Raw genomic sequence first — 13806 nt, 5'->3', positions numbered from 1 at the left:
AATTACTCATTTTTTTCAATATTGCATACCATGCACTTAGCTCACATTAGATGCATTAAATATAGTGATTATTAACTAAAGTCAAGTAGATTTATTTTTTTGAAAAGGAGTTGAAATAAGCAAACTCATATAATCCCATTGAATTATTAAATTAAAACTTTTGCATTGTTGTTCTTATGCAGTTCTTATCAGTTTTTGTCAAGTAACAAAATAGTGCTTATTGATTATCCTCAGAAAATTTAATGTTACACTCTATTAAATAATGATATGAATCACAAGCCATGTAATTGATACATGTCTGCAGATAAAAAAAAAGATCTTCCTTTACTTTGATTCATTCAAACATCTTTTCTGTTGCCGTTTTCATTTCTGCCGCTAGGTGGCACCCTTCCTCCATTCTGGTATTCCTTTTGAACTCTGACCCGACCGCTGGTGTTTCCGGTCGCCTTTGACTTCGGTTGGGTTTTGCGGGTTAGCTAAAAGCTGATATTTATTCCGCCACATGATTGAATTATTTAGGATTCTTCCGGGGGCTTGTCAGCGGCCACATTCACTGTTATATACTATTTGCGTACGCTGTAGTCGACACGGTTCTTTTTTAAATGAAATTAACACAAACGGACTGCTCACTTTCGGGATTTGTTTTGCTAAGTCGCTAGTTAGCAGCCGGCTAGCTCTTTCGCGGCCAACTAGTCCTATCAGCGCTGTTTACTGTAAGTGTCGCCCAGCTTGGGGTATGATTTAGCGGGGGAAATCCGATGATCCAGAGACTCTTCAGCTCTCGGGACTCATAACCGTCCCGATGTGTCCCGATCCATTGGAAAGTAGAACTCCGAGTTAGCGGAACCGATGGGTTTGTCCGCCTGATTTTATTATCTGGGTTGACACTCAAGCTGTAAATTCACTGGACAATTAAAATATATAAGAACCTAAACGAGCATAGACGATTATTGACAAAAAGAAGAAGAAAAAAACGACAATGGCTAATGTTACGGACCTGCAGACGAAGTACAGCAAGCTAGCACAGGAGTATTCTAAGGTAAGCAAAACCTTTATGTTTCTTAGACTTGAGCAAAAATGAAAACTGCTGCCAGTTTGAAATGGAGTGTGTGGTGTGCCATGTTGTCCAGCCTGTTGGTCACATGCTTAGTTACAGGTCACTAACCTTAGCTAGTTAAGATTTGGTAATAAACAGTGCACTAAAACACCAAACATTGCTCTGTACATAGAGAATTATTATGAGGGGAATGTCTTTACTGAGGTGATATAAACTGGAAGTTGGATGTAAATGTAGGTCACTGTCACATACAGGCTCGGTCTGTTGTGGATCAAGAGCATTTTCGCTGGGTTGTTCAGTATTTTGCAGACATTTAAATAGTTTTCTTCTATTATAGAAGGTAGAGCTACTGGAAGGTGGTGAGTTTATTGTTTTAGTTTAGCTGATAATTTTAGGATTTGACTGCTACACCAAAATAAGATGCAATCTTTTGTACATCAAGCTGCTGTGAATCTTTATGAATGTGTGTTTTGGTGTCATTATTATTATTTTGGGATGAATCCTAATTCTAACAGTTAGTCATATGTTTGAAGGGAATGTCTCATAACTGATGTCTGCATAATTATCTGGGTTTACTAAAAACATTGAAGTAAAACAATCATTACAGTCTGAAATGCCTACACAGTTCATCTCCATAAATAAGTGCACACTCTCATTTGGAAAAATGATTCTTGAACAAAAATAAAGTATTTTCTGCATAACAGGACAGTGCATTTTTTTAGCACACTTGGCCACTTGTTTTCTTTATTAAGCAGAGACTCTGAAATAAGGCCAAATCACTAATTAATGTGTTTAATTTTAAGGTTTTTATGTTTTTTGTGATATACAGAAATGCATGTTAGCCTGTAAATTAAGCGTTCACTGTAAGAGGTTAGTTTTTTTCCCCCTTCAACGGTATAGGCCGTTTTTCTAAGTAGTTTTCAGCCGCCTTGTTGTCGGTGTCAGCTGATATCAGGGGGAGTGTGAGCTGTTTCCTGTTCATCTCTGAACTTCCCATTAGCCAAGCTTCATATCCTGTTTAGAAAGTGCTGACTTTGTAAATGTCACTCATGTTAGCTCCTGTTCTGTTAAAAAATAAGTACTTGTGTGAGAACTGCCAGTTTAGTGAATAGTATTTCCTTTAAGATATTTAGTGATGTTTAATAAAAAAGAAAAATATGGGATAAATATAAGCTTATAGTTAAATGCAAGATATAGGCTTTTTTTCTTAAAGTTTCAAAAATTTGCAATGCACCTCAAAAGTAAAAAGAAAACAAATAACAAACGTACTTATGGTCACGATTCTTTTACTTTTCCACAGCTCCGAGCCCAGAACCAAGTGCTAAAGAAGGCAGTCGTAGATGAACAAGCAAACTCTGCCACTTTGAAGGTAAAATGCAAAAAAGAATAATCATTTTGTCTAAATTCACATCTGAAGATACTGGTTGATCTCTGAAAAGATTTTAGTTTTTGAAATGTTAGCCCATGAGGGTTTCAGTGTTTCACTTGCACACCTTTAAGATATTCGGTTGCTTTATTCTGTATGGTCTGAATGAACCTCAGTGCACTTTGCTAACATGTTTCAGTCGTATAACTAGATCATATTTAATGACATATTTATTCAGATATTTTTTATTTTGTTTCAGACATTAGTATTTTGTTTAATACACCATTATGGCAAATGACGCACTAAATGGTTTACTTAGAAACATGTAATTTATGGAGTAGTGCAAATTAATATGTCGGATAACGGGCTACCAATATTTACTATTATTGTTACATTTTATTCGTAACAATATTTATACATTTTAGACATTTATACAGTTTATTAGGCTCATTTATACACATTATTAGTAGGAATAACATCCTTAAACCCTAAATTAGACAAATATTGACATTATTGTAAACTATGCTTGAATGTATTGAAGGCACTCTTCTCACTACAACTGTAGTGAGAAGAAATTCACATTTTTTTTTACCTCTGATAGATTTTTAGGCTTATAAAATAGAAACTTTTTTTTGTTTGCTTGTTTTCCATAAATCATAAGATTTTTCAGCAGCGATTCTGTTCTGATTCTGTTGGGATTTTGTTGTTTAACATTTACAGGAGCAGCTGAAACAAAGAGACCAGAGTCTGAGGAGGCAAGAGCAGGAGATGGACAGCCTCAGCTTCAGAAACCAGCAGCTGGCCAAGAGGGTGGAGCTGCTGCAAGAGGAGTTAACTGCCAGTGAAACCAAGGGGAAGAAGGGGAAGGTGATAATGATGGTCATACAATAAATCTCATGAATGTGTCAGCGTTAAGACTGACTGTGAGTCTTCAGGTTATAGGTTGTGCATGCGTGATGGGGTTTTCTTTGTTTTTAAGCAGAGTAAAGCAGACTCTCCCTCCCAGCACGGCCTGCAGACTCAGAGTGTTTTTAACGAAGACCTGCAGAAGAAGATAGAAGAAAACGAACGACTTCACATTCAGGTTAGCAGCTTCATCTCAGTATTTTATATTTCACAATGTTGCTTCTTCATTCATTGCTTTTTTTGTTAGTTTTATGAAGCAGATGAACAGCACCGGAAGAAGGAGGCCGAGCTCAAAGCTCGACTTGAGGAGCTGGAGAAAGGCGCCGAGCAGCATCAAACCGCCGTGGACGGACTCGCTAAAAAATACGTGGAGACAATTGAGCGGCTGCAGGGGGACAAAGCACGCTTAGAGGTGAAAGTCACCTGGTGTTCTGTCCCAATATGTTGTTTTAACTTTTGTCAAAGTGAATTCAAAGGGATTTGACTGTTTTTTGTGACAGGTGAAAGCAGAAAGTCTGGAGAGGGAAGCTAAAGAGTGCAGAGTGCGAACGGAAGAATGGTAAACCTTTTGAAACTTCATTTATAAATGTATTAACAGAGGCTGCAGGCACTGCATATAAGGTTAATTTAAGACAAAATATATGTAAAACGTAGGATGTTTTATAAATGATCACACTTCGAAATGACTGATTACTGTGAGATCTAATCAATTTTGACACAGATTTTCAATTAAATCTGCAGTAGGCTTCTGTGTTTTACTGTGCTACATTCTTACTTAGCCTACCTTTTGCTGTCTCACTTTTTTGCTCATTTTTTAGTGCAATTTTGCATGTTTTATTCATTTTTATTTACAGTTCATTGTGGTCTGCATCCTGACTGACTGTAGGACTTAAAAAAGTCTGAATATGTTCATGTCTGTCTGAGAAAAGTGTAAACAGTGTGCAGTGAGGAGTTTTACAGCCTTAAAACATCTATATTTTTACTTTGTGGATCTCACCAATTGCGGGTGATTTCTAGGACATAACTCTCACAATAAACGACAAACCACTGTTTGATAAAACACTTCAAATGAGGAAATGTTGTTGTTAAAAAAAAAACCTTCCTAAAATATCAAAATTCATTGTTCATCCCATATTTTTACTGAATTCATCATCTCTTACTGAACTGTATTCAGTAACGTGTCATTTTCTTGTCTGTTTACAGTCAGCAGCAGTTGAGACGGTGTCAGTCGGAGCTCCACAGGCAGATGAAACAAAGCAGCAGTGTAATCCAGGAGAAAGTGCCCTTCAACGACACCAGTGAGTAACTGGCATCAGGCCACACGGACCAAAACAATGAGACGACATCTACGCTTCAACCCATAAACAACATGCCGCCCTGTTGTAAGCTGTGTAACCCCATGCCAGGGGTCTGCAACCTTTAACACTTAAACATCCATCCAGGCCAATTTATCTCCATCCACAACTCAATAGAATTCACAAAGTCTTACTTTGCCCTTTAAAAAAAATTAGAAACTGATTTGTATTTATCTTATTGTTACTATTATAAGTATAAATGGCTCCAGAGCCTCAAGTTGCAGACCCCTATCTTACACCAAACACACTGCATTATGGGATATATCTTTAAAACTGTTTTTAACAGATCATGAAAGTCGATGCATCCGAGTTTCTGTCAGGTTGAAGGGATTTTTGTTTTTTCTTTGCAGAATTTAGCGACTACAACAGTCTAAACGTACCTGCTCACAACCGAAGACATCAGGTTGGTTGACAACAAACACATCTTTAGCGCTCCTAAAACAGAGTTGATCCTCTATTTATACTTCCATTGTGTAATAGATCCTTTTTCAGTTAAAAACAGTTTTCAGGCTTTGACCTGTATGTTTATAAGAGTTAAAGCTAGAATAGTAAGTGTAAGCCATAAGAAATCCAAGACAAAATAGAACAACAAATAAAAAAATCAGCATTCATATAAACATGTTTTTCTTCAGCTTTTTTCCAGGTATTTCCCTCATTAAAACCTTTATTGTGTTAACTGTTGGTACAACATATAAATGAGCATTTTCTCTGCGTTGTTGTGCTGACTCTTTTCTTGCTGCTTGTCTGCAGCTGAAGGCCCGGGACGTGGCCAGCCAGGCCCTGAGCTTCATCCAGGACCTGGTGGCTGCTCTTCTCAACTTCCACTCCTACACAGAGCAGCGCATACACATCTACCCTCTGGATTCTTCCATTGAGCCCATCTCCCCTCTTAACCAGAAGGTGAGGAAGCCCATGCAGAAGTGAAGAAAACACAGCTTTTACATGTGGACTTCATTATTGTGTTCCAGTTTTCTCAGTATTTACATGAGAACGCAGTGTATGTGCGCCCCCTGGAGGACAGCTTTGTGCAGCTGTACCAAAGCATCACAGAGGACACAGTCACAGCGTTGGTGAGTCCTCAACATGAGACCATTTTTGTGTCTTTTTAGCCATCTCTTAAACATTATTTATGTTGTTTTTCTCTCAAACAAAAGGAGACTGTGGTCAAGCTGAGGGATTTTGCTGTAAATTTCTCCTCCTACGCCCACTTCCTCCTGAAGATTCTTCCTTACCAGCTGAAAAGGTCGACGCTCGTCCGTGTGAGAGGATAGGAAGCTGGAGGGGAGGAGAACTCACTGATGTCTGTTCTTTCAACCTCATTCTAGCCTGGAGGAAGAGTGCGAAGCTCCTCTGTGCACAGCTGCTCTGACAGCTAAAAACCAGGAGTTACAGAGTGACGTGAAGAAAGTTACATCTGTCTTTGAGAAGCTGCAGAACTACATCAACCTCTTAGCCTTACCCTGTAAGTTACATCTAACCCTCAGCTCCGACAGCTTTTACACCAGATGTAGGTTCTTTTTTATATAGGTAATAGGCGTATTTGGAAAAAAAATTGTGTTTTTAATGAAGAATGGATGTTTTGAACAGTTAATTTTCCTGGTGTGTGTGATGTGACAGGTGTTCGGCAGGACGCCATGCCACAGACTAGCATTTCAGCCGTTTTTACCCAGCTGGCTGCCTGCCTGCACAGTCTTCACGACTCCGTTAAAGGTTAGCAACAGTTCTTAACCCAAAGCTTTCAACACACAGCAAGACGCCTTTTCACACTGAAGGGCTTTTGCAGAAACAAGAATTTATTTGATTCTATGCTGGTTTTATCCATGTGCATGTATTTATCCTAGATTTATATTTAAATCTAATTGAATATAAATTGGGTATTATGATTGCATTCACAAAATGATGTGAAAACGTCTCTTTTCTGCAGAAATGTCAAAGCATTACAACCAGAAGGCCAGCCTGGAGCAGGAGCTCCCCACCATCACTCAGAAGCTTTGCACCACCACAGAGTGCCTCCTCGGATCGTTGTGTTCACTGACCAGCAGCACTGGAAAGGTATGACCAGCAGGGGGCAGACTGCAGCCAGCTTTTACCCCCATGCCAGTCTAAGTAAGCAGTGTATGGGGTCAAATAGGGATCAGCATAAAGACCCATTCCAATTATCTTTTGATCTATTTTCAAAGCATTCCCATCGGGATTTTAATCATAATTATGCCGTTTTTAGCCAATAAATAAACAATAGTTTCTGCAGAGTGGCAGGAGTTCATTAGAAATTCACCTCTGAGTTGTGGGCGGGACTGTTGGTGTGGGGCAACCTCACCCCCACTTCCCATCACCTGTTTACGATTCATTTGCTAGCTTACAGCCCCTCACACCCTCAACTTAACATTACAAGTGCAACAAAAATGGTGACCAGTATTAGTGCTGTCCAGCCCTGTAGTTTGAGCAGATGCCAACTTAGACAAGGAAAAGGAAAATCTACAAGTGGATGCATCAGAATGGAGCGGAGCAGGAAGCTTGTGGCGTGTTTCTTACGATCCTTTTCAATCGATATTTTGAAATGAAATGAATCAAAAAACCAAAATGTTTTCATTTTAATACAATTTCAATCTCAAAATTATATATTCTAAACTTGAAAGAATTATAAAAAATTTAAAACTGTATGTAGCCAAATGAAGAGTAATGTTTATTGGTAACAGCTGCTGTTTTGCCTTTTTACTGTTTTGCTTTCAGTTCCTAGTTTACAGTTTTAATTCAGACCCTTTCCCTAATTTTACATGGGGGGCGGGGCTTTGAGCCCATTGGCTACCGAGCCATGATTGATTATCTGGTGTTAGATATTTTGATTATGTAATTCTGGCTGCACAATTGCATCTGCTGTGGGCATGACTTTTGTCACCCCCCTCTGATGTGGTGTACAATAGTCATGATGATTTTCCAAAGTTTGGTTTATCAGCACAACCTCTTTCACACAATGTCAATCATGTGCTGGTAGAAAATTTACTCAAAGCACCCCCCACCTCGTAAAATTTGGATCATCTTCGAAAGCAAAAAGTCTAAATTAAAACTTTTAGATTTTTTTTTAATTGAAGTTTTAAATTTAAAGTTAAACTCCCATTACATGTTACGGACCTAGGTGTGTGAAATTTGTTCTCCACATTTGACCCATCTCCTGGGGGAGCGGTAAGCTGTAGACACAGCCGCTCTCTGGAACCATTTAACCCCCTAATCCAACCTCTTAATGCTAAGTCTCAAGCACTGGATCCCATTTATAAAGTCTTTTGTGTGATTCTGTTGTGGATTTGAACTCACTACCTCCCAGTTTCAGGGTGGACACTCTTCCACAAGGCCACTGAGCTGGTTTATACATTTTCAATATATCCTTTAAGTTTACAATGTATAATTTTGAGGTTAAAACTGTTTTCATATTTTTTTTAGTTTAAAATCTTACTTTTAAAGTAACCAGATTTTACCCCATAACAGTTTTACTGAACTATTTTCTGTAAAACCTAACTTAATTTTTGTCATATTTTTACTCTGAGGCGAACACTTAGCAGCAAATGTGTCAAACCAGCAGGACTCGGGGTAATATTTAAATTTTGAAAGAGACTTTCTACATCAGCTGCTGGCTGCTCAAAGGCAGAAAGACTTATTATTAAGGCGGACAGTCGTGATATGTGGTCTTAATATTCTGCTGAATGTCTGCAAGGATCAAAGAGCTCTTTCTTCTGCTAGGTGTCAAAAATATCCCGTGGGATTGATGTGTTCATGACGGATCTCTTTGTTGCAGATCGCTACTTTTTTCAGCAACAACTTGGACTTTTTCACATCCTCAGGCTACAGTCCAAGAGGGAGCGCAGTCACACTCAACCCTTTGCAAGCAGAGAGCATGCTTGCCAACAAAAAGAGAGCTGCTGCCTATATGCAAGCTCTTAAAAGGGTTAGTAAGTTCTTTGATGATGATGATTTTCACTAGGTTGATTCTAATTGTAATTTTGTTGCCGGGTTGAAAACCTGAACACTTTTGTTGCTGTTTTTCAGCCCAGAGCCCCGTCTGTCCCATACAGAGAAGCCCTGTCGAACCGTCGCATCCTCACCAGCTCCACCGAGAGCAGGGAGGGCCTCACCCAGCAGGTGACACCCCCAGCTCCCAAAGGGCTTTTTAGTTGAACATTTTGGTATTCACGAAGCATCTAAAGATGTACAGAGGATAAAAAAGAGCACCTTTGAAATGTAAAAGCTGAAGGCTGCAGATGGTTTTCAGGCGGTCGTTCTCAAACCCAAGGCTAAACAGTCTGTGCAAAAATGTGCTTTAGTTTCATCAACATGTTTGAATCCTCCATACGTCCACTCATGCGCACTGTCTGCGTCCTGCAGGTGCAGCAGAGTCTGGAGAAGATTGCCCGTCTGGAGCAGGAGAAGGAGCACTGGCTCCTGGAGGCCCAGCTGGGGAAGGTGCGACTGGAGAAGGAGAACCAGCGAATTGCAGAGCTGGAAGCGCAGCTCGCGGCAGCTCTGGGGGGGAGCCCCGACTCCCAGAGAGCGGCAGCAGGCGCACCACCGCCAAACCACGAGGACGCAGAGACGGAGCAGCACGCCGCAGGGCAGCAGACGACTCAGAGCACCAGCCTGGTACCGTCACCGTTCAAGCTGCTGTTTGTTTCTGACAGAACAGGAAGTCTTTGCTTGTGGCGCTCGTGTCCCGATTAGCTATTACAAAGGCAGCACTATTTCTTTTCTGTTACTCCCCTTCAGTGTTTGCTTAGTAAAGCTCATACTGTGCTGATGTTGCAGAAAAGAGGAACTCAGTTCAAACTGAACTCCATTTCCTGTTTTAACTCCTAGTTTCTTCTTATCTAGTTTATCCTCCGTCTATATCTGACCGCTGATTCGAGTTCTCAATGTTTGTTCTCCACCAGGTTGGAATGTTGTGCACCACACCTGCAGTTGAAGATGTGAGTAGCTGCAGATTTGACTAAAAGAAGTCTCTGGAAGACATTTTTCTGAGCGAGGACAGAGGGGATGCTTGATGTTGTGTCTGTGTTTGCAGGTGGGAGACGAGGAGTCCCGGGAGCAGCTGATAAAAAGTCACTACATGTCCAGAGTGGGAGAACTCACCACCCAGCTCCAGATCTCTGATAGCAAAGCTGTGCACTTTCACTCCGAGGTGACACTTTTTTTTTTTTTTTTACATAGCTTCTAACATTTTTTTCATAACTTCAGGTCAACCTTCTAAGTTTTTGTTGGACTGAAGGAACAATTATTCTGGTTTCAGACTATAAGGTGTTGAGATTTTGTGCTGAGTGATGATACCAACAATGTTGTACTGTTTCCTTTTCTTTAAGTGTCGTGCTTTGGCCAAGAGATTAACCATTGCAGAAAAGGCCAGAGAGACACTGAGTGAGGAGATCAAAGTGGCGAATCAGAAGATCTCACACTTACAGGTGAAAAAAACTACTAAAAATGGCATTGGCACAGGTGTTTCCTTCTGAAAAAAACCTCCAATAGGTGAAATCTGCAAAATAATCAACTTTACTTTTTATAACTATTATACATGTTTTAGACCAAACGTGTCAAAGTCAAGGCCCGGGGGCCGGATCCGGCCCTCAGGGTAATTATATCCGGCCCTCCAAGTCATATTATTTTATTTTATTGCTAATAATAGACCGATGTTATCTTGCACTTATTTCTAACTTGTATAGTTTTGACAAAATATATTTTTATGGAGAGTAAAATATTGAAAGTTATTTAAGGTTTAAGTTGATTTATTCTGGAATAATATTCCTGCCTGTTTTCATTTATAATAATGTTAAAAAGTTAAAAATTGATTTTTAGTGTATTCAGTAAACATTTATCCTGTTCGACCCGCAGCCCAAGGTGTTTTTGGGATTTCGGCCCCCTGTGCGATTGAGTTTGACACCCCTGTTTTAGACACTTCAAACACTTTTCTCAGACAGACATTCAGATTTTCACTTTGAGCTTATTTTTTTAAGCTCAGTATATTACACAATAATTCCACTGCGAACTGTCCAAAAAAAATCTAAATTACAAGTTTTAAATTTTATCTTTTTTTTCTGAAAGAAATAGCATAAACAGAGATCAACCAGTCTTTGTCATATAGCAAAGATCAAGTGTGTAGAGATGAAATAAAAATGTATAAATTCAAAAATGAAGGCAAAGTCAAACCAATGTGAAATCTCTAAAATAAAATAAAAAAAAGTATTTAAGCTCCAATAGGCTGAAATGTTTAATGGATCTATTCTAAGGAGGGTCGCATCTATTTATGTGCCTGAACACTTATGTGTTTTTAAATCCAAAAATTTCAAAGCTAGAAACTTTTTGAAACTTTCATGGTAAATTTAGAATAAAACTATGCAAATGGGTGAGTTCAGAGACTACTGAAAGATAAAGTTCAAACCTTCAGAGAAAATCAAGTCTAAAATATTATAGATTTTAAACAAAGATCATCTTGCAACCATAGATTTATGTTCATTTTTTTAAGATGAACACGTTCTGTGTAGGAGAGATGACGTAAAGAAGATTGATAGCTGATGTTCTACTGCCAAATTAGCATATAGATGTTCTTTAAAAAATAAAATGGCACCAAAAACATTTCTGCAAAACTGCGCTAAAACGAGGAACCACTGTAGCTTAATATTCCAAATACGTACAATTTTTATTTTTATTTTTTAAAGAAAAAGATGTCCAGACTCTAACAGAATTACGTCTCACAGGATGAGCTCACTACAACCAAGAGGAGCTATGAGGACCAGCTCAGCATGATGAGTGACCACCTCTGTAGTATGAATGAGACCTTGAGCAAGCAGAGGGAGGAGATCGACACCCTCAAGCTGGGCAGCAAGGTAGAGAGTTTACTTATTTAAGTTCAGTTTGGAAATGGGTCGGCCTTCATCTGCCTCTGCAGAGAAAGAGACAGCGGAGTGCGTGAGGGGTTCAGAGGGAAAAGCACCTGCTGGAATCATCTCGGAAGGTCATTAAGCTAAAGCTGCGGCAAAGGAGAGGTCTGTTTTTGAGCGGTGCTTGTCCCTGCACGTACGCACACCCCCGGCTTCACATCTGCCAGTCACAGGCCACGACTTGTTGTGATCTGAAGCCGGCAATTTTCTATTGAAGGACGCCAACCAGCCTGAGCTTGCTTTTAGAATTTGAAAGAATTCACCGGAAATATTGTCCTTCTCAAAATAAGTCAAAAGTATAGAATCTAAGAGGATTTTTTTCTTGTTAAATGTAATTAAAAATCTTCCAATGGGGCTTTCAGAATTTGTTTGGGTAATATTTGTTGAGAAATTGTGATGTCTTGCCCTTTTAACCTCTTAAGACCTAGCGACCATATGTAGTCACTTGTTTCTGATCATTTATGCTTTTGGTTTCTTGTAGGTAAATACCAAAAAGAACAAGGGCCGCTAGAGATGCTCCGTTTGCTTGGACACATCAGGAGAAAACGTTGATGTGAGACTTGCAGGACACCAACACTGGATGTCTACAGGAGCTCCAGATTCTTCAGTTACCACCTGGAGGCAAAACCCTCTTTAACATCAAACGTTTTGGTGAAAATGGTTTCTGAAGTTCCCCGTCGGGACATTCACTGAGAGGAAACGAAGAGCTGAAACAAATGAAGTTTTAATCTTTACTGAAATCCAGACTTGAAGACCAAACCCTGTTTATGTGTTGAGTGTCTGTGATAGAGAAAATCCAACCCGGTCTGCTTATCTTCAGTTATGCAAACATCAGTGTGGCTGCATGTGAGGAGTTTAGTCTATTTGTGCCACGGCGACACCATACTGTGCAGAACCTTTGGGTTCTATCTCATTTGACGTCATTTGTTTGGGCCGTTCCAGGGTCGGGCAAAACTCCATCCACAAGAAAGCAGAGCCTCTCTGTGCTTTACAATCAGAACATGGACTCTTGACTTGGGTTCTTCACTCACCTTGGGAGCATTTTTGGTATTCTGGAGGTGGAAGAACATAACTTTCCTGAAAGGAAGGGACATGTTGAAGCTTGTGAAAATCATTTTGTCTTCAGAGTTGCTCTGCCGCAAAACATCTTCTCTCCCCCAAAGCAAGAGTGGACGAAGTTTTCAAGCTAAATTATAATGTTTCATTGATTGAAATGAATAGAGAAATGTATTCAGAGACAAAGAAAATCTTTATTTTGCACTCTTTTCTTTTTAGTTTTTGTGTTTGCAATAACAAGCTAGTTTACTGAATCATGTCGGAGAGATTTGAGCATTGCTTAAGAAATTTGTGAGTCACGGCAGAAGGTGGATTACTGTAAATCACCGCCTCTGTCTTCGGTGTCAGGAAGGAGTTCATTCAAACATCTTGTTTACGGGTTCTGATGGCAAAAACCTGCCAACACGAGCGAAAACGACTGGAAAACTTTTATCTCACATTGTGTTCAAATAAAGCACATAGAAACGTGTGTAACAGAATAAAGATCTTGTTCAAAATGGACATGCTGTTGGCTCTTCTGTTCACCTGGTTGATTATTATTCTAACCAAATGTATGGAGCTGCATTTCTGCAGTTGGGAGCTTAGATGGGGATTGAACGGGGTCTGTAATTTAAGCGACCAAAGCAGCCTTTAACACACCCTAACCACTGGGAAATGAGGCGGCGCCGCTGACTGGACCTGGAAAAATTACAGCACGACTTCAGTTTCTGGTGTCGTCACTTGGCTTGTGAGGAGAATGTCATTTGGATCCAGTCTCGGTAAACAGATTTGTCGGTGAAAGAAGGGAAAGTACTAAAATTGCTGTTTTTAGGAGGATAAAAGAGGCTTCAGATGTTTTTCTGTGAGGCAGATGGATTTCATCATCTCGTCTCATGCTGTCACCTCAGCTTTCCTCGATTGCCAAACCCGGAGGTCCATTTGGGTCATCAAAGTGCTTCAATCCAATCATCATTTTTCTGTGCTTTAAATTTCAGTGTGGACTTTTTGCCTTTCAGACAGTATTGAGCTGAAGACGAGAGCTCCAGGCAATCATCCTGAGTTCCACCTCGAACATCTAAATTCCAGGCTGTTTATCCTCTACTCTTTTTTTTTTTTTTTACCTCCAAACTGATTCAACAAAGCTGTCATATTTTGAGCTTTCAAATAAAGATA

At 39.7% G+C, this 13806-nt stretch overlaps 1 protein-coding gene across 2 annotated transcripts; it reads left to right on the top strand.

The window, feature by feature from the left end:
• Nucleotides 1-412: 412 nt before the first annotated feature.
• On the top strand, nt 413-13155 carry ppp1r21 (protein phosphatase 1, regulatory subunit 21). Of its 2 annotated transcripts, none has more exons than XM_024297528.2 (22): nt 413-1039; nt 2358-2426; nt 3144-3290; nt 3403-3507; nt 3577-3741; nt 3830-3888; nt 4533-4627; nt 5035-5087; nt 5435-5584; nt 5653-5754; nt 5839-5927; nt 6010-6146; nt 6302-6394; nt 6609-6736; nt 8472-8621; nt 8723-8815; nt 9059-9313; nt 9601-9636; nt 9732-9848; nt 10027-10125; nt 11416-11544; nt 12080-13155. In XM_024297528.2, the coding sequence occupies exons 1-22, from the start codon at nt 980-982 to the stop codon at nt 12107-12109; spliced, it is 2361 nt and encodes a 786-aa protein (XP_024153296.1). In that variant the 5' UTR covers nt 413-979; the 3' UTR covers nt 12110-13155. The 2 variants fall into 2 exon arrangements, with proteins under 2 accessions (XP_024153296.1, XP_024153297.1); XM_024297529.1 differs by having other exon boundaries at nt 414-1039; nt 3406-3507.
• Nucleotides 13156-13806: the final 651 nt, after the last annotated feature.

This window comes from Oryzias melastigma, linkage group LG15 (assembly GCF_002922805.2).
Source record: "Oryzias melastigma strain HK-1 linkage group LG15, ASM292280v2, whole genome shotgun sequence".
NCBI lineage: Eukaryota > Metazoa > Chordata > Actinopteri > Beloniformes > Adrianichthyidae > Oryzias > Oryzias melastigma.
Note: the sequence above shows the minus strand (reverse complement) of the source record. Positions and strands in the feature narration are given on the sequence as shown.